Source organism: Equus quagga, unplaced genomic scaffold, assembly GCF_021613505.1.
Source record: "Equus quagga isolate Etosha38 unplaced genomic scaffold, UCLA_HA_Equagga_1.0 153_RagTag, whole genome shotgun sequence".
Taxonomy (NCBI): Eukaryota; Metazoa; Chordata; class Mammalia; order Perissodactyla; family Equidae; genus Equus; species Equus quagga.
In genome coordinates this window covers 8226583-8245974 of record NW_025796915.1, presented here as the reverse complement: position 1 = coordinate 8245974, position 19392 = coordinate 8226583, and the positions used below count along the sequence as shown (strand labels likewise).

The window sequence follows — 19392 nt, the reverse complement described above, 5'->3', positions numbered from 1 at the left end:
TCGAGATCCTCCTCCTTTTCCTTGGCCCCCCCCCCTCCGCCCCCTGCTGTCTGGAGACTGGCAGTGACCGCCCCTTTCCCCCCTCCCTGCGCTGCCCCCGCCTGCCCGCGTGCAAGCGAGACTGAGCAGAGGGGCAGCCTGTCCCCGAAGTCCTGGCTTCAGGACCCGGGCCGGTAGGGCAGACTGCGAGGGTGGCCGCAGGCGCACGGATTTGGGCGCCGGAAAGGCTGGGTTCGGCAATGGCTTTGCTGTGTGGCCTTGGGCAAGTCATTCTCCGTCTCTGGGCCCCACTCCCTTCCCAATCCGAAAACACGATTGGGTTCCTGGCTGCCAGGGCATTCCTGAGGTCTCAGTTACCCCTTCTCCTCCCCCAAACCCCGGGGACTTTTGTTCCGGCGCCAGTAGACATCTGAATAACAAAAGGCGCCCGTCCAGGGGGCGAATGAGCTTGGACTCCCCATTGCCAAGTTTCCCCGCGCGCCCGACTGGCGCGTCCCGCTGGGCGGGCCGGAACCGCCGCGGAGCTGAAAATGGCTTATCTGCTGTCTGCTTTCTCTGTTTCGCAGGAGCGGCGGCATGGAGGCTCTCACCACTCAGCTGGGGCCGGGGCGCGAGGGCAACTCCTCGCCCAACTCGAAGCAGGAGCTGCAGCCCTACTCGGGCTCCAGCGCTCTCAAACCCAACCAGGTGGGCGAGACGTCGCTGTATGGGGTGCCTATCGTGTCTCTGGTCATCGACGGCCAGGAGCGCCTGTGCCTGGCTCAGATCTCCAACACCCTCCTTAAGAACTACAGCTACAACGAGATCCACAACCGCCGCGTGGCCCTCGGCATCACGTGCGTGCAATGCACGCCGGTGCAGCTGGAGATTCTGCGTCGGGCCGGGGCCATGCCCATCTCATCGCGCCGCTGCGGCATGATCACGAAGCGCGAGGCTGAACGCCTGTGCAAGTCGTTCCTGGGCGAGCACAAGCCACCCAAGCTGCCTGAGAACTTCGCCTTCGATGTGGTGCACGAGTGCGCGTGGGGCTCGCGTGGCAGCTTCATCCCTGCGCGTTACAACAGCTCGCGTGCCAAGTGCATCAAGTGCGGGTACTGCAGCATGTACTTCTCGCCTAACAAGTTCATCTTCCACTCGCACCGCACACCCGACGCCAAGTATACGCAGCCTGACGCCGCCAACTTCAACTCGTGGCGCCGTCACCTCAAACTCAGTGACAAGTCGGCCACGGACGAACTGAGCCACGCTTGGGAGGACGTCAAGGCCATGTTCAATGGTGGCACACGCAAACGGACCTTCTCGCTGCAAGGAGGAGGCGGCGGCGGCGCTAATGGCGGGTCGGGTGGGCAGGGGAAAGGTGGTGCTGGCGGCGGGGGCGGGGGCGGCCCGGGTTGCAGCGCGGAGATGGCTCCAGGCCCACCGCCCCACAAAAGCCTGCGCTGTGGCGAAGATGAGGCCACCGGGCCTCCTGGGCCGCCTCCTCCCCACCCGCAGCGGGGACTTGGTCTGGCAGCGGGAGCCGGTGGCCCCGCGGGCCCTGGAGGGCCTGGTGGCGGCGCCGGCGTTCGCAGCTACCCGGTGATTCCAGTACCCAGCAAGGGCTTTGGCCTTCTGCAGAAGCTGCCCCCGCCGCTTTTCCCTCATCCCTACGGCTTCCCCACGGCCTTCGGCCTCTGCCCCAAAAAGGACGACCCCGTACTAGGTGCGGGCGAACCCAAGGGCGGCCCAGGCACCGGGACCGGCGGGGGCGCGGGCACTGGCGGAGGCGCGGGCGGCCCAGGAGCCGGCCACTTGCCCCCGGGGGCCGGGGCTGGCCCAGGCGGCGGCGCCATGTTCTGGGGTCACCAGCCCTCCGGGGCAGCCAAGGACGCAGCGGCCGTGGCTGCAGCGGCCGCCGCAGCCACCGTGTACCCGACGTTTCCCATGTTCTGGCCGGCGGCAGGCAGCCTCCCGGTGCCGCCCTATCCAGCTGCGCAGAGCCAAGCCAAGGCCGTGGCGGCCGCTGTAGCGGCTGCAGCGGCGGCGGCGGCGGCGGCTGCAGGTGGCGGCGGCCCCGAACCCCTGGACGGTGCCGAGCCGACCAAGGAGGGCGGCCTGGGCGCAGAGGAGCGCTGCCCGAGCGCCCTGTCCCGCGGGCCGCTGGACGAGGACGGCGCGGACGAGGCGCTGCCGCCGCCGCTGGCCCCACTGCCCCCGCCTCCGCCGCCGCCGCCGCCCGCGCGCAAAGGCTCCTACGTGTCGGCCTTCCGGCCCGTGGTCAAGGACGCTGAGAGCATTGCCAAGCTCTACGGTAGCGCACGCGACGCCTACGGCGCGGGGCCGGCTCGTGGGCCGGGGCCCGGCGCGGGGTCCGGCGGCGGCTACGTAAGCCCGGACTTTCTGAGCGAGGGCAGCTCCAGTTACCACTCCGCCTCGCCCGACGTGGACACTGCAGACGAGCCGGAGGTGGACGTGGAGTCCAACCGCTTCCCCGACGACGAGGGCGCCCCGGACGAGACCGAGCCCAGTGTTCCCCGCGCACCCAGCACGGGAGGCGGCCCGGATGGCGACCAGCCCGCAGGGCCCCAATCTAGCACCTCCTCGGGCGCAGACGGTCCCACAGACTCTCCCGACTGCGGTAGCCCTCGCCCCCGGCGCCGTCCGGGGATACCCGCAGCCAGCCGGTCCGTATTTGGGGACCTGGCGGCCGACGACGTGGTGCGGAGACCTGAGAGGAGCCCGCCCAGCAGTGGCTATGAGCTGCGAGAGCCTTGCGGGCCGCTGGGGGGCCCCGCGCCGGCCAAGGTGAGCCCGCGCCCGCCCCGCTGGGGCGCCTCCCCGCTTACCCCTGGGCACCGCGAGGATGTGGGGCGGGCCCCGGCCCGGTGGGGGATGGGAATTTTGTTCTGAGAGGGCATTCGAGCAGCAAGCCCCGGCTGCTCTGGGTAGGCCCAGCTTCCGAAGCGCTGTGCAGCTGGCCTCGCTGGAACCCCTGACTGAGGGTTTTGGAAGATCTGGGGGAGCAGGCCTGAGAGACGCGTGTGCTGGGTTTTTGTGAATGGGAGTGGGGAAGAGACAGGCAGAGACCGTCAGTCACACAGAGACAGAAAAGGAGAAGTAAAAGGGGTCTGGAGAGAGAATGCGAAGCAAAGAAAGGCACCCAAAGCCAGAGAAAAGAGCTCTGGAGGCCGGGCCTGCAGCGTGCCCGCCCGGATGCGGATCAGAGCCCTGGGGAAGATGAGCGGGTAAGGCGAGGAGAGGGCGGCCTCTCCCCCAAACCGGGACCCAGCAGGATGGGGGTCCCCGGAATCTTCCTCCACCCCAACTGTACTTTTCCGAGTCTCTTCGAACTCCCGCCTTGAGAACCATGGGGGTCGTTGATAGGAAGCTGTCGAGACCGTGTGCGGGGCGGGAGAGGGCCTCTCAGGTTGGCACGGCCGCGGGTTCGGGTACGGGGTGGGCCGCTAAGCCCGAATCGTCGGCCATTTGAAAGTGGGTGCGCACACCTGTACATTTCCACTCGGTTCATGAAAACACGAACCATTAGCCGGATGCGAAAGGCGTCATTTATGCCGGGCACCGGGTGCGAGCGGGAGAGAAGATGTCTAAAAGGAGGCAGGCGAAGAGGGTGGGGGAGACTTTGAACGCCCCTTGGCTTGGGAGCCGCTTTGTGTTTCGGACAATTTTCTCGAGGGCGTTAATAATTACCCCGAATCTACAATAGCGATGCAGCCTCCGAGGGCGTTCCGGTCCCGCGGGCGAGCCGACCTCTGCTACCCGCTCAGCTTTCCCTCCCGGCCGGGCCGCGGCGCAGGGCTGGGGAGCTCGGAGCCGCCGCCAAGCGCCCCCCTAACCGCCTGTCATTTCTCGGCCGCGGCAGGTGTACGCGCCCGAGCGGGACGAGCACGTGAAGAGCGCGGCGGCGGCGCTGGCGCCCGCAGCCTCGTACCTCTGCACCCCGGAGGCCCACGGTAACGCCCCCAGCCCCCCTGCCGAGGTCGCTGACCACTGTGATGGGGGAACCGCAGGCAGGGGGCCGGGGCCAAGGGGAGGCCTGGGAGGGAAGACGAGGGGAGAAAGAGGGACGCAGAGAAAGCGAGAGAAAGAGGGAGAGAGGAAGAAAAATAATGGAAGAAAAAGGAAGCTAAGCGAGAACTCCCAACAACTTCCATCGTTGGTTACCTAAAACAACAGGCTGCTCTCCCCACACCCACACCCACACCCACACACGCGCGCGCGCGCGCTCCCCTACACCTCCGACACTGGCTTAAAACCTTTTTACAATCACCCCTGGCACCCCGTTCGAGTCCTCTCATTTATTCAGCAAGTATTTTGGGTCGTGAGGTCCCCTGTGGTCAGGCCGGTTCGGGCGGAGGGTGGGGGCGCTTGGCCGCGCGCTTGGGGTACCCTGGAGGTGCCGCGGTGGCCGCGGCCCAACGCGACCGGGAGCCGTGCACGTGCGCGCGGGAGCCTGCAGCTCGAAGAAGAGAGGCCTCGGGCCTCGGAAATCCGGGCAGGCAGAGTCCGGGAGGATGGCTCCCCCGCCGCCACCACCCCACGGGTCGCCGCCTGGGCCACGTTCTCGGCGGGAACGGCGCAGGCAGACCCGGCGGCCACGCGCGCTCGCGGTGCCCCAGTATCTGCGCGCGATGTAGGTCGCTAGTCCCTGGTGGGCTCGGCTGCTGGTCTTGTTCTTTTCGGAGGGGCTGGGGAGGGGGCGTGGAGCCCAAGAAGAGCAGACCGCGCGCGGGGGAGGGGCCCGAAGCCTGAGGGTGCGAGCCCAGGCGCACAGCCGGGAACCAGCGGCGGCCAGGACGCTTTTAATTAGGGCTGGGGCGCCCCGACCGCGGCAGCTCTGGCCGTATCGGGGTCACAGTTTCTTTGCCTCTCCTTGAAACTCGGTTTATTGCCATTAAGAGCCAGATAAGGAAGACAATCACTCGACCGCCGACGATTTGGAAACGAGGAAATCCTATCCAGACCAAAGGAGCATCTCCCAGCCAAGTCCCGCAACCACAGACCGAGGTGAGCCTTAGGACTCTCGAGCAGCACCCCCGCCCGGGAGCCGGGGCCGAGGTCGCCCAGGTTCCCACCGGCTGCAGCCTGCGAGGAAGGCTTTCCATCAACCGTAAGCGGCTGCCGGTCCCCTCTCGTGGCTGGCAGATAAATATTTAAACAGCTGGCGAGGTGCAAGCCAGGTTTCTTGAGTTTGGGAGTCTTCTGGGTAAGGGAAGGGGTGTACTAAAAGGAAATGGGAGACACCATCACCCACATAAAACAGGTCATAGGGCACTTTCTGCCCGAAGGGCCTGTCTTCCCTGGGGCCACTCTCCTACAGTGGGTCACTCTCTAGAATGATGACTACACTCCTAAAATGATGGCTTGGAAGGTGGCTAGTGCTGGATACTGTAACTGTCTCCCCTGAAGGCAGAGGGGCTGGAGTAGGTCCCTGACTTAGCATATTTCCTGGGAAGCTCTCCCCTCCCCTCCCCAGGCCTCTCCCAGGACAGAATCCCTCTTACCTGCCCTTGTATCCCAGGCGAAGATGGGCTCACGCTGGATGTCACGGGAACTCAGCTAGTGGAGAAAGACATCGAGAACCTGGCCAGAGGTGAGGTTAAATCTGTGCACTTTGCTTGAGGGAGATGGGCCCTTCTCGTAGAGGGTGTTATTCCTGTAGGAGTAAGTCTGAGAAGATAGGGCTCTGGGGACTCAGTTTCCATTGAGTGGAAGGATAGTCCCCTGGACACGTTATCCTGGCACAGAGGGGCACATGCATGTAGGGGGTAGGGAGAGTGAACCAAATCCCCAGAGGTTCATTGGAAGTTTGGGTTCCCGAGGCCAGGCCTGTCTGAATAGCCCAGGGAGAAAGAGAAATGAGTAATAATGCTCAGAACTTGATGCACAATCAGAAAGGACAAATCTAGGTCTCCCAGCCTCCCTGAAGAACAGGACTTTTTTTGAACAGGAAGATTGCAGGGAGGCATTCACTTTAGGAATGTCTGAGAGATTAGTTTTTTCCTGTAATTAACGCATAACCACCCCACCCTAAATGGGGCAAAGATGGAGCTTGTTCTCGAATGGGATCCTGGGGCTGCTGCTCAGCCTGCAAGGGGGAGCCTGGCCTGAGGCACGGAGGAAGGAGCCTCTGAGGCCACTTCGCTCCTCTATCGCCCATGTTCGTGTTTTCTCAGCACCTGCTGGGGGGTTGGGGGGATTTCTCAGAAAGCCTTCCCAGGGGAAGGACCCATGGTCAGGGCAGCCCCCTGGCACCCCTCTGGAGCTGGTTTCTGAGGGCACTAAAGGGGCTTTCCACACTCACCTGCCCCCTCCCCCAAACCAGCCCAGGGATGGGCTTGGAAATTGGTGTAGGGGAGGGAGAGAAGCATCAGTGGTCCTCCACTCTTCCTAGAGTATGCAGTTACCTCCAAAATCACTGGTGCTTTATGTGAGGGTTCTTAGCATGGATTTGGGTTCTGAGGACCTCCTGAAATTGAAAACAGACTGTTGTGAATGTGTTGTTTTCCGGGGGTGGGGCATGTTCCAAGGCTTTGCCCAGATTCTCCCGGCTCTGTATTATTGAAGGGAGGGATGGGATTAGGTCTGCCATTTGAAGGGGTAAATGAGTCCTCCTGGACCAGTCTCTAAGGTTAGGGAGTTAGGAACAACTTAAACTTGATACCAGGCCGGTAGGCCTGGAGGCAGGGTCTAGAAGTCCAGTGCATTCTACCATCTTGAATTGATTCTCCTGGGCAGTGTATCTCCTAGCTTTTTCGTGGCCCAAATGCTTCAAAAGCAAATGGGAAAACAGTGCTGAGGACCTTTACCTACCAGCCCCACCCTCCCCAGGTCCCATCTCAGGGCTATGGGCCAGGGCAGGACCTGCCTGCTTTCTGGGCCCCCTGAATCCTGCCCGTCCCTCCCCCTTACTTCTGACTCTCCCACCTTTACAGACGAATTGCAAAAACTGCTCCTGGAGCAAATGGAACTCCGCAAGAAGCTGGAGCGAGAATTTCAGAGTCTCAAAGGTACCCCTATCCCGACCCACCCCACCCCATCGCCAGAGCCTTGCTCCCACTCCGGGCCCCCAGTGCAGGCAGCTGCTGCCGCAGGCCCTGCATGACCCGACCCCTCCTTTTCCAGGGTATCCAGCCAGGCCAAAGACTGAGGGGGTGGGGCCGGGGGTGGGGGTGGGGAGTGGGGAAATGGGGCTGAGGGAGGGAGCTGTGCATAACAGCTCTCACTTAATCAATTTGCACAGATAATTTTCAGGATCAAATGAAGAGGGAATTGGCTTATCGAGAAGAAATGGTGCAACAGCTGCAAATTGTCAGAGGTAAGACGGGAGTCAGGTGAGCGCGCGCACGGGCGTAACTGCCTCTCGTCTGGCAGGAGCCGCAATGTTGGCTCAGTCGTTTGGATTTAAATTGAAGGTAATTTAACAATTATTTTTTTTATTTAATATCCTTTGTATACTCTGATTAGCCTCAGAATGGCAAGCGAGCCCAGCAAACGGCTTGCAGGCATCATTACGTGGAGTGATTGAACTTCTTATCGCGGCAATTTCCATGGTTTCTAAATTAAAAATCGAGGCGTAAAATTACCTGGGAAGTAATGCCTAAGTTTGCTTTAATTTTGGTTAGATCCGTCTGCCTTTAAGCGCCATCCCAGGCCATTTCCTCCCTCGCCAGGCTGCAGTTTGGAGCGTTGATGCCCCCTCCCTCGGTCCCCCGACTGGTTTCTACGAGGGGCGGAGCGCTGGGGAGAGGGTGAGGCCCTGGCGGTGACCTCCGCTGGCCCGAGGGTGGTCTCATTTCCTCCCCGGCCCCTCCCCATGTCTTCCAGACACTCTGTGTAACGAACTCGACCAGGAGCGGAAGGCGCGCTACGCCATCCAGCAGAAATTAAAAGGTTCGGAAGCCCGGGAACAAAGATAGGAGGGGTGCCAGGCAGTGGTGCTGTCGAATGAATGATGGATCCAATGAATGAACGAATAACGGGGCTAGTGAGAGGGGAAGGCCGGGTCTACCCCGGTCAGACGCTGAGCAGAGGGAAGTGGAAATTGGTGTTAGTGGGGAAATGATTCTAGAACCACTGTTCTAGGGATAGGAAGAAAGAGCCCTTCTGACTCTGGGCGTTGGGAAATCTGCCGTCGGGTCCAAATCTGGCCTTGGGCAGATCGACCTCCCTCTCACCGTGCTTCACTTTCCTCTTCTGTAAAATGGGGCTATTGAACCAGAGCAGTGGTTCTGAATCGCCAGGATCTCTCTCCTACCTTCCTACCTTCTGATCCGCTCCCTGAGCCGGAAGCGGGTGGGTGAGACCCTCGCAGGCAGGGGAGGGGGGCGGGTGGGTCGCCTGGGTCAGGCGAGGCAGAGGAGGCACCCAACATGGCCCGCTCGACTGTCTCTCCAGAAGCCCACGACGCCCTGCACCACTTCTCCTGCAAGATGCTGACGCCCCGCCACTGCACTGGCAACTGCTCCTTCAAGCCCCCGCTGTTGCCCTAGGGCCGGCCCGGGCCGCCCCACGCGCCCTCAAGCCATGCTGCTCTCTTCTTGTAAATACCCGCGGCCGCGGCGGCCGAGAGCGAGGAACAAGCCATTCAGACCGGACCGATGTAAATACAGCCTCCCGCCCGCCTGCCCTCCTCCGGGGCGCCTCGGCCTCGCCTGCCCCCGCCCGGGCACCCGGTCCAGGGGCCCGTCTCTGTTTCCAAGTGTAAATATCACCTCGCCCCACGGTTGAACTCCAGGGCATCGGACCTCATGGGGTTAACTGGACCGAAGGGGGTAAGAAAGGGGAGGGGGGTCCCTCCCCACACCTGTACAGCCTCGGACCCCCAATTGTGATTACAATGTAGCAACTTCTCCGGCGCTGGTCCTGCGCTCCCCCGTCCCGTCCACTTCTGAAACTTGTTCCTGATGACAAAGTGGCTATGTGCAATGGATATAAATGTACTGTGAGTCTCTTGGTTCAGTATTGGGTTCACTTTAATTTATTCATGCTTTAAGTTATTTTGCTTCCTTCTCCTGGACGTACTTCCAGTCCCGTTTGACATTCCCCTTTGGGTTTTGCTTTGTCTATTTTTTGTTGTAACCTCTTGTTGTAACAGCACTTTAAAAAGGGCGACAACTGACTCACGAAATAGAGACCACCTTGAGCCTGTTTGGAGAGACCACCCCTGTATCCGTGACTTTTGTTTTGTTTTTAATAAAAAAAAAACCAATCTGTCACTTCCTGGGGCTGTGGAGATAGGAGTTGGGGGGGCCGGAAGTGGGGCAGAGGCTGGCTGAGGGCTGCGCAACAGGTGGAGCGTGGGGGCCGCAGCTCCGGTTCTGGGGTGCCCTGGCTGAGAATCGCGTCTCCTCAGGTGGGCAGCAGGGAGCGCCAGACATCTCCACCAATCCTTCAGACACACCCAGCGTGCCCCCCAGGCCACCCCGTCCCTGCGTTTAAGACCCTTCCTTGGGCTTTGGCGCGACGACCGCCTGGTTCCTGGTGCCGAGGTCTTTGGTTCTCGAGCGCTCTCAGGGGCCGAGAGTTTATTCGTGCCCATTTCCACGCCTGCCCCACCGGGAAGTCACCTCCGGGGCGCTCAGAGACCGGACGCTGTTTCCTGGTAGTTTGCACGGCGCCCTGCCCCCACGCCCAGGTTCACCCGGAATCGCCAGAAGGAGCGGGCACCGCCGGCCTGGCTCTGGAGCGCTGGAACGGGGGGGTCGAGGTTCGCAGGGTGGGCGATTCTTTCCCGGGCAGGCCTGGAAACGAAGGGCGAGACTCGACGCTCGTGCGCAGCTGCCCTGCCGCCGCCGGAACGGAGCGAGCCCTGACGGATTCTAACCTTCCGTCCATTTTAGTCCCAGCGAGTTTGCGGACAGGAGCCCGAGGAGCAAAGCGAGGCCCGCCGGCTGCAGGTGTCCGGGTCGCCGGGCTCGCCAGGGCCCCCGTGGGAGGGAGTGGGGGGAATGCCCGGGCTGCGGATGCTGAGGCCTCACCTTGCCGCTGTCCTCCGGTAGGCCTCAGTTTCCACAGATCACTTGCTGGTTCGGCTACAGATAAGGGAGGGAACGTGGGGCGAGGGGGAGGAAAGTGTGGGTGGAGTGGGAAAGGGCACAGTGTTGGGCGTCATTCAGCCCCGGCTTCCAGTTTCGCCTCCTCGGCTGCCTAGCAGGGTGCTGCGTCGCGTACTTTATGCTTCCTAGGCCACCGGTTTGGCTTCTGTAAAATAACATTCAGGCCTCTGTCCCCGGCGGCGCGTGGAAGCGCTCTGGGAAGGAAGCGGAGCGCAGGGCAGCCGTCGGCGGCCGGGCCAGCGCCCGGACGACCCCGCCCTCCCGACCCCTGGGCTCTCACTGCGCTGCTCCGGGGGGCGCGAGGCGCCCCGGGGGGGACCCTGGAGGCAGGCGTGCGGGCTGCGCCTCCGAGCGAGCAGCTCGGGCCAGGAAGTTTCGTGGCGGGTCGTCTAGAGAGCCCGGGGCTGAGCCGACCAGCAGGGGCGCCGGCCGGGAGCCCCCCCCCCGGCGCGGTCGTGGCACGAAGCCAGGCCGCAGAGCACCCTGCGCTGGGTCTGCGAGCCCTCAGGTCCCGGGGTACTCCGAGGGCTAGACACAGAGAGGAAGGACACCAGCAAGATAATGACTGTGAGGGCGCCGGGCAAACCGAGGCGTCCCCGAGGGATGAAGTCGCCTCGAGACGTGCGATCTCCCAGTAGGGACCCTCCAGGGAGCGGGAACGTTTCCTAGGGGTGGAACCAACCAGATCAGTTCTCCACTGTTCACCAGCAGTGAAACTGTAGTGCAGAGACGAAGTGACTTCCGTCCCCAGGGCGTGCCAGGAGCGAGCGGAGCTGGGACGGGGCGGGGCGGCGCGGGCGCTGGAGAGCGCGCGAGGTTCCCCCCGGACGTCACCGCACTTTCCTTCTCTGTAAAATGGGAGTAACAGTTACTGCCCCGGCAGGAAGTTCCGTGTCTGCGGCTGCACAGAGGAACCTAGCAAATCAGTCCTTTTCACCTTTCCTTTTCGAATTCGCGAAAGTGGAGAAAAGCGCCATAGGCAGCTGGGCCCTTCCCGAAAGGGCGCCCCAACTGGGCCGGCATCGCTGAGGATTGGAGTGTAGGCGGATCCGACCCAGAAAACTCTGTCGCAAAAAACCCTCCTGGGCTCCGCGTCCCTCCAGAAGTGGTTTGTTCCCCCACAAATGTTAATAACCAAACGATTTGTATGGATGTAATTATCAATAATTATACGAATTATTGCTGATTGCGGGGCTCGTAGCTACTTTAATTAGTTTACCAGATTCTAATTAAGTTAAATGAAACATTAATAGGGGAAATATGCTTTGAAAAGAAAAAGAACCCAGGCTTTTTTAGTCTATTTCTCGCCACAACGTTGCCACCTTGCGACACATTGTAGGCATTACAGTCGACGGCCGAAGGCCCCAGACTAGGGCGCTTTGTCTTCGGGAGAAAAAGTGGGGCTTGGGGAATTGGGAACGGGTCGCGGGACACAGAATGTCCTCTCAGCTGTTCTTTCGCCGCGTTTGGCTCCTCTCCTCGGCCCCCGGCGGTGCCCACAGGAGGGCGGACTCTGGAGTCCGAGGTCTGGAAGTAAAGAACCCTTTGAACTCCCACTCCTGCTCCAGCAGAGGAACTCCGGATTCTACATAGGGAGGCCTGGTGGGAGAGGCGGTCTTTACCTTCACCTGTCCCGGCAAATCCAGAGTGAGAAACTGAGCGAAGCTGGAGACTGCTTGATTTTTCACTCCCCTGGGAGAAACCAGAAGGGCGATCCTCACCTCCATTTCTTCTGCAAATTGGGGTAACCTGTGGGCAAAAGACACCCGGAAGGCTCTTTGGATTCCTGGGACTAACTTCTGTGTTCCTGTGGCACTTGGTTCTTGAGGCTAAAGGTGCTCACCTTCCCGAGTCATCCTTGGGTGTGCGTTTCTGTTTCCCACAGGACTTTAAGTACCTTGGCTGCAGGGGTGTATCTTGCTCTTCCTTGTGGCCTCCAGCACACAGCCCAGTGCATCACAGGTGCTCAGGGATGTCTAGGCGAATGGGTTCCAACTTTGTGGTTCCCCTAGGTGCTGGAAATGTCTGAGGGAAGGAATCCCCAGGTGCCTCTGGACAACAGCTGCTGGGAAGCAATTAAGCTCATTTGTGTAAGGTTAATTAAGCACAGGCTTACTACTCAGAAGATCCTTCATCAATAGGATTAGTTTTGGGGGCAGGTGTCAGGTAAGTGATGTTAACCCCCAACAGGAAAACTTTCTTCCTCTTCCAACTGCATCCCACAGAGGGTGCTCCTTCACATCTTTATTTATTTATTTATTTATTGGTGTGGAAAATTGGCTCTGAGCTAACACCTGTGCCAGTCTTCCTCTATTTTGTACCTGGGACACCTCCACAGCATGGCTTGACAAGCAGTGTGTATATCCAGGCCTAGGATCTGAACCAGTGAACCCTGGCCACCCAAGGGGAGCAAGAACTTAACCACTATGCCACTGGGCCAGCCCCACTCCCTCACATCTTGCAGGGTCACTGGGCACATACATGTCCACTCTTTCCCAGCTACTCTGATCTTTAGATATATAGCCTTGATCCTTCACAAAAGTTCGACTCCTGTCCTTGAGTTCAGAACACCAACAAAAACAGAAGTGGACCTGCATGCTCTTTCTATTAATTCTAACCAGTCTTACCTCCCACTCTACACCCTCAAAAGGAGCATAATGTTTGGTTAAGAGCACAAACTCTATAGCCAGATTTCCTGCATCTCAATCCCTTCTCTGCCATTGACTAGTTGCGTGACATTAGGCAAGTCATTGAGGCTCTCTGTGCCTCGGCTTCCTCATGTATAACGCGATGGGGAAAAGGGTAGCGACTTCATGGAACTGTGCAGAGCCAGGAAAGTCAGCCAGGGCTCTGGCTTTTCCAGAACTAGGAATTGCCTGTGTCTTTCCTCATTTCTTCTCTGCGACAACCTTCATGTCAAGAAGTACAATGAGTTTCTTTAGAAGGAGACGGAGCCACACCAACATTGGTCATATCCTTATTTGGCATGCCAGAAGGAGACCTTTAAAACTATCCACCCAGTTGCCCGAGTGGCCTCCAAAGAACCAGGTATCTTTGGGGCAAGAAAGGAAAACAAAAGGTTGTCCTCTAACACCATGCACTGGAGGCCGTGAGCCGAGGAGAACGCGCGACAAGAGGTCCCATAGACTCCTATTCTCGGCTGTTACCTGGAAAGGATCATTTCGCCTCCACTGAAGAGAACAGAAATGGACCCCTGATGGCACGCTGCTCGGCGGCTCCGAGCGCCCGCCAGGAGAGGACCCGCCACTGCCCTGGCTGCGGCGGCCGCTGGAGGCAACCGGCTTGGGCTGCTCGCGGCCGCAGAGACCGCCAGGCGGACTACGTGCGTGCTCAGGCACTTGCAAAGCAGATGCGGCAACTGTTCTCTCCTGGAAAGAAATTGCTATTTCAAAAAACATTGATGAAGTCATCACAGGAAATCTGAAGGTCGTTGGATTTTTTTTTTCTTCTTATCTTACTAATTAGGACTGTACTTTTTGCAAATGAATTACATCGGGGCAGGGCACTGATCTTTTCAGGGTTTGTGCCTCTAAAGGTTTTATCAGGCCTTGCCTCGGCCTACTAGTTACATGATCCCGCCCAGGTTCCTTTACCTCGCAGTGTCTCCTGTAAAGTGGTGGCAGTAATACCCACAAGGCAAGGCTGTCGGGAATACTAAAGTAAGATAGTGGTGAAGCCCCTCGTACGTGGTAGGTGCTCACCAAGGGGTGGGCACTATTTTTTGTTGAGTTCCAGAGGCAGCATGAGAAGTCAGCCTTGTTGCAAGTTCCTGTTATAATACATCTCATGTTTATCGTAGCACTAACGTCCTGTGATGTTTTGGACCTGAAATGGATCAACTTTGGCAAGGCCGTTGCATAAGTGTAATTACAGGTCCCGTAGAACTCAGGATAGTGCACGGGGAAACAGAGGCAAGATGGAAAAGATTGGGGGCCAAAGGGCCAGATGTAAAGAGCACCGCAAAACGATGAATATGACTATGCCCCACCTCCTTACCATCTCCTGGGAGTACACTTTCCTTTTAGTCAAACAAAGGATAGAAACTGTATGCGAAAAGCGCTGCATCGAAGTACAAACTCTGCCCGGGGGTAAACTCAGGTCCAAAATATGGAACGCTTCACGAATTTGCGTGTCATCCTTGCGCAGGGGCCATGCTAATCTTCTCTGTATCGTTCCAATTTTAGTATATGTGCTGCCGAAGCGAGCACGATTGTGTAGCTCTCTCAGGAGGTAAATAAAGCCAAGAGTAGCAAAACTTTTATAGTTATGGTGACTACACTGTGCACTTTTTAAAACCCAAAAATATTCAAGAAGCTATGGCCTCCTGGATCACACATACTGTAATTGTATCTTTTGATTACTGCCAAATTAAATCAATTTCTCACTAACCGTCTTACACCGCATATGCAAATGAAGGAACCATGGGAAATTGTCCCTCAGCCCGCCCGACCTCTGCGCGTCTGGCGGGCGGGCAGCCCCGTTCGGTCACGTGGTGCGCGCTGCCCGCGCCTCTTCCGCTCGGACCGGGAGGGGTGCAGAGGGTCAGGGCGCGGCGGGCGGGCCCGGAAGCTGCGGGGGCCGCGTGTGCGCGCGCGAGTGCACTTTTGTGGTGAGGGGCCATGGTGCCAATGAGGTCCCCACAGAGGTCCGGTCCGGGAACGCTAAACGGTCCCGAGCTGGTCGGGCCCGTCCGCGCCGGACCTGTGACCCTTCCGAGAGCTGGAGCCGGCGACCGTGACCCGGAAGGGGCTGGGCAGGGGCGGCCGAGGCTGCGGCTCGGGGCTGGGCGGCGCCTGGCGAGGGCCGGGCGCACCGCTGCCGCCCTGGGGTTCTCAGACCCAGCGCGCTGCGCCGGAAGCCAAGGGGAAGGGGAGGGAGCCCACTTTGCGGGCCGGGCTGTCCGTAGTGTGACTCGGAGCTGGTGGCGGTCTGGGGTAGTTCACTGCCCTTTGATCCAGCACTGGGCCAGGCGCTTAGCCCGATCGGTGTCCCTAAACTGAGGCTCTAGATGGTTAAACTATCAAGGCCAAAACTATCCTGCCAGTGGTGAAAGAAGTTGGGATTTGGATGCATGTCTGGTTTTAAAGACTGATCTTTTCCTCTTTGCAGTGGAACTCGAGAGAGGCAAGATCTGGGACCCAGAGCGCGGCCTCCCCTAAGTAAGGGAATACTTAGAATACTCGCCAGTCCTTATCAGCTCAGACTTTCCTTCCTGCTATCCTTCATCAAATGTCGAGCAGCTGTGATGGCAGCGCTGGGGCTGCAGGGTGAACACGTGGTTAGGGATGCTGTAGTCATGGAGCTTCCCTTCCAGCAGGGGAGCCAGGCAGACGTGGGAGAGCGTTCTCAGGGCTGAGATGGACTAGAAAGAACGTGGGGGGATGAAGGCCACTTCAGTGGGTGGGCGAGAGGGGAGCGGACATACGATATACATGCAGCCCTGAGAACAGGACAGAGAGTTCCAGGCAGGGGAAGACCTTGGAACCTCCTGAGTCAGTGTCGCCCATCTGGGCCAGTCCTTCAGGGAGGGCCACAGTGGAGGTAGTTGGCGCTCCAGGCTGTGCTCCGGCTCAGCATGTCAGGCTGACTCAGCCACAACCAGAGCACCTGGCCCGGCCTTGGTCGACTTTGGATTTCCTCCGCCCACCTGTCTTCAGTGAAATGGAAATCAGGTGCAGGCTGCTCACCTTCTCATCTGACCTCTCTAAATAAGCAGTAAGCAAATGCAAACCGCAGAATACTAATATGGCCTTTATTGAGTGAAAAGAGCTAATTTGGGCAATGCTGTTTCCCTTGGATTTACAAAAGAGAATTGCAAGTAACCAAAAAGCGTATTAGCATTGATGGGAGATGATGCTAATCTTCACTCAGCATCCACGTTTTTATTCATTTATTTGGAAGGAGAGCCTTTTCAACAGAGTCAATGCGCACACGTGTCATAGTGACAGGTACATCTTGTGGGTTCATAACTGCCTTACTGCGGAAGCCAGCAGGAGGTAGACCAGGTTGTTCACCATTTCTGGCTACACGAGCATGTGTTATTTTGAGCCAGAGGTGGGTTTTTTTTGGTTTGTTTTTTCTTTTTGAGCAATTGTGGTACAGAGGAGAGAGATTTGAGTTCTAGTTCTTGTTCCTTCTTGCGCCTGTCTTAGTGACCTTGGCCAGCTCCCTAGACCTCTGGTCCTGATTTGTCTTCTGTAAAGTGAGAGGACTGCCCTAGAGATGATCTTTACCATCTCTTCCAGCTTTGACATGCTGTGGTTTTTGTAACTGGGTAACTGAAGGACTTTTTTTGAGACTATAATTAGCAAGAGGTAAAAATTCAACCTTTTGTTTTCTCTTTTAGAAGGGTAGAGCTTGCTGGTCATCCTTGGGGCCTGGAAGGCTCCAGGAACAGTCCACAGGGGCCGTTGTGGACCTAGGGTCTGGGACCTGCTGAACCATGCAACACTTGCCTCTGTGCCCTGGGGCCCGGCATGGAGGATGGTGGGGGTTGAGGGGTGGGGAGAAGGGTTGGGTATGACTTGAAGCTGGAGGAGACACATGGAGGGACTCAGTGAGGGAGAATCGCGGGGATCACAACTTCCAGGGAGGTCCAAGCCCCCGCAGACCCTGAGGGGACAGATGCTAAAGGCCAGGAGGAGTGTGGTTGCCAGAGAGGCAGTCTCGGCAGCAGTGGAAGCCTGGCTCCTGCAGGCCTCAGCTGTTGGCTTCTCCACTCTGCAGACCCGAGGTGGTCCGAATTCCAACAATCTTCCCCATCCTCCTGGGCTGCAGAACCCCGAGAAGTGAGGAGTGGTCCCCCAATTGTGTCTGAGGTGGTACTTCCCACCCCCCTGAGTGGGAGAAGACAGAGCCAGCTTTAATTTGATTTTGGACAATAAAGAAATGGGCTGTTTCATATTGAAAAAATGTCAGTGAAGACATGAGATCTTAGGATTCTCTAAAGTGATGGCATTTCCCGTACAGCCAGAGAGCACTGAGCATTTTCATCTATCATTTCATTTGAAGTGAGAAGGGCCAGGGATTGCCATCAGCCCCAGCAGAGGGAGGAAGAAGCAGGGATGTGGAGACAAGCAGCATGGCCTCCTCTGTACTGGGAACCCTGGGGATGAACGGTGTCCGTGCCTTTAGGAGGTGTCGCCCAGGATTGTGGGGCAGGGAAATGCTGAGTTCACAGGCCTAAGCGGAAGCTCCAAAGGGCCCAAGCACAGAGCATGTGGGGGAGGACCCACATCCCAGGCTGCCAGAAATCCCTTCCAGCAGCTCACACTCTGACTCAGGCTTGTTCCTGTAGCATCTCTTGAAGTGTCCTCTCCTGCCAAAATCATCTCAGTGTTTTCCAAAGTTTCCTTCTTTGCCACCCAGTAAAGGAGGCCAGGAGGTGGATGGGGCAGGCAGAAGAGGGTCTGTTTGCCCACAGCTCAGGGGGTGGCCTGAAGAAAGGGGCAGCGTCCGCCGTGGCCAGCGGACCTCTCAGAGGGAGTCTGTCCTTCCCAGCCCCTCTCTTGCTCTGTGGGCTGGGTCCCTGCTGCGGTTCGGTCAGTTCCAGTCCATCCCAGATGTCGGACCTCAACGGCACCCTCTCATCCTGCCCCTTGCCCAGCTGGCATTTGGAGAGGGGCGCACAGCCCAGGCCACACCTTTCACTGCGCCCCAGATCTCTTATTTGTGCCTGGATCTTAAGTCTCTGGCTGTTTCCCCACCTGTAGGATAGTGGCTGTTTGAAGGCTGAGGATTGCAGCAGGAAGGCCCAAGCTGGCTCCAGGGGAAGTGTTTAGAATAGGCCCTGGGCCCATGGGAAGTACATGGTGGGTATGGAATACTCCATACATAACTACTCCTTCCTCTCTTTTCTTCTTTCCTTAATTTTCCAACTAACTGTATGAAACAAAGTTGTCAAAAGTGAAAACAGCTCCTTTTTCTTTTTAGCTACTAAGTAGCTTTCTTTTCCTCTTCTTGGCTACCACAGGGACTGTTTTCACCCAGAGGTCTTTAATCCTTTGAGTTTGCGTTACTGAAGGCCCTGGTTAAAATGCAGCTATGTTGCTGGGAAGGAAGACCGCATAGACTCACGGACTCCTGTTTACTCAGCTTAGTGTGGCTCCTGGCCCTTTAAGATCAACCCGGGTCTGCTGAGGCTGTTTCATTTTAGTGTCTCTGAGAGATGGGTACAAGGGAGTTTATTACTCCTATATTACACGTGGGGGAAACGTAGGTAAAGTGACACAGCTCGTCAGTGATGATTCCGGAGCTGGAACGTGGATTTGGATCTCTCTGACTCCAAGGGTTAGCTTTGCACCTCGATGGAATACGCGCGTACAATTGGAGGGGTTTGGGGAAGCTCCCTCCAAAAGGTCGCTCCCTGTTGCCTCAAATCCTGCAATGATGCATCGTTACTTTGAGCCGCTGCTATCTTAAGGGTTCCCTGTGAGTTAGTTCCTCAAGAGCCTTTTCCGCGGCAATCCCCGCGTGGCCTACGAACACTAGGTGCTTGGGTTTCGGTGTGGAGGGCATGCTCTGAAGGAGAGTGTGAGAAGAATTGCCAGGTGCAAATAAAAAGTCTGCCGGCTTCTCCGTGGCTCTGTCAGTTTCTCTATGTGCGGTTGCACAGCGTGGGAGGAAAAGTGTGGCCGCTCCCCAAATCCTCACGGCCCTGGAGTCCAGACATCACTCGCCCCTGGGTCACACTGACCGCAGCTGTGGTGCAGGGAGAAACTGCAGGGCTTTGAGCCAAGAAGGGCTGTGTTTACAGCCCAGCAGTGGGCCTCAGGTTCCTCATCTCCAAAACGGAAGTCGTGATTTCCCCGCTTGCTTTACAGGGTCAGGAAGCCCCGGGAGAAATCCCGCTGCGAAGTGCTGTACACCGCTAGGCAGGAGTATGGTCTTGTCAGACACCCATTCGAGCCTCCGGCCCGTAAATGCTTCCCGTACCTGGGGAGTGGGCATTTGTGCATCAGGAACAAACCTACAAAACATGAGCACCGAGACGAACCATCACATTGTATTAATATTTTCACACCACTTAACTCTCATTAAAATGTACTTTGCTGAATTTAATATGTGACTTCAAATGACACAACATATTAAGTGCTTAATATACTAGAAATTATGAAACTATTATAGTCGATGCCACATGAAATAATTAGACTGAATTAAACTTCAGCAGCGAAGTGAAGGAAAGACTTCACCTTATAACGTTTTAAAGTAGCTTAAGCCACCACTGTAATCCCCAAAATGAATGTCCAGAAATTAGGATCTTTAAATAAAAACTGGAACTTAATCTGTACTCAGACCCGGCTCTTCTGAGGTTTGG

General features: G+C 57.8%; 1 protein-coding gene and 1 non-coding gene across 2 annotated transcripts; one reads left to right on the top strand and one right to left on the bottom strand.

The window, feature by feature from the left end:
* Nucleotides 1–239: 239 nt before the first annotated feature.
* LOC124233104 (SKI family transcriptional corepressor 1) lies at nucleotides 240–10104 on the top strand. Its single transcript, XM_046650220.1, has 9 exons — nucleotides 240–262; nucleotides 567–2784; nucleotides 3860–3950; nucleotides 4897–5004; nucleotides 5519–5590; nucleotides 6933–7007; nucleotides 7241–7315; nucleotides 7825–7890; nucleotides 8395–10104. Exons 1-9 carry the CDS (start codon nucleotides 240–242, stop codon nucleotides 8487–8489), a joined length of 2823 nt encoding a protein of 940 aa, XP_046506176.1. The 3' UTR covers nucleotides 8490–10104.
* Nucleotides 10105–14177: 4073 nt separating this feature from the next.
* LOC124233139 (U6 spliceosomal RNA) lies at nucleotides 14178–14284 on the bottom strand. Its single transcript, XR_006886981.1, has one exon. It is a non-coding gene; the product is annotated as a U6 spliceosomal RNA (small nuclear RNA).
* Between the last annotated feature and the right edge of the window lie 5108 nt (nucleotides 14285–19392).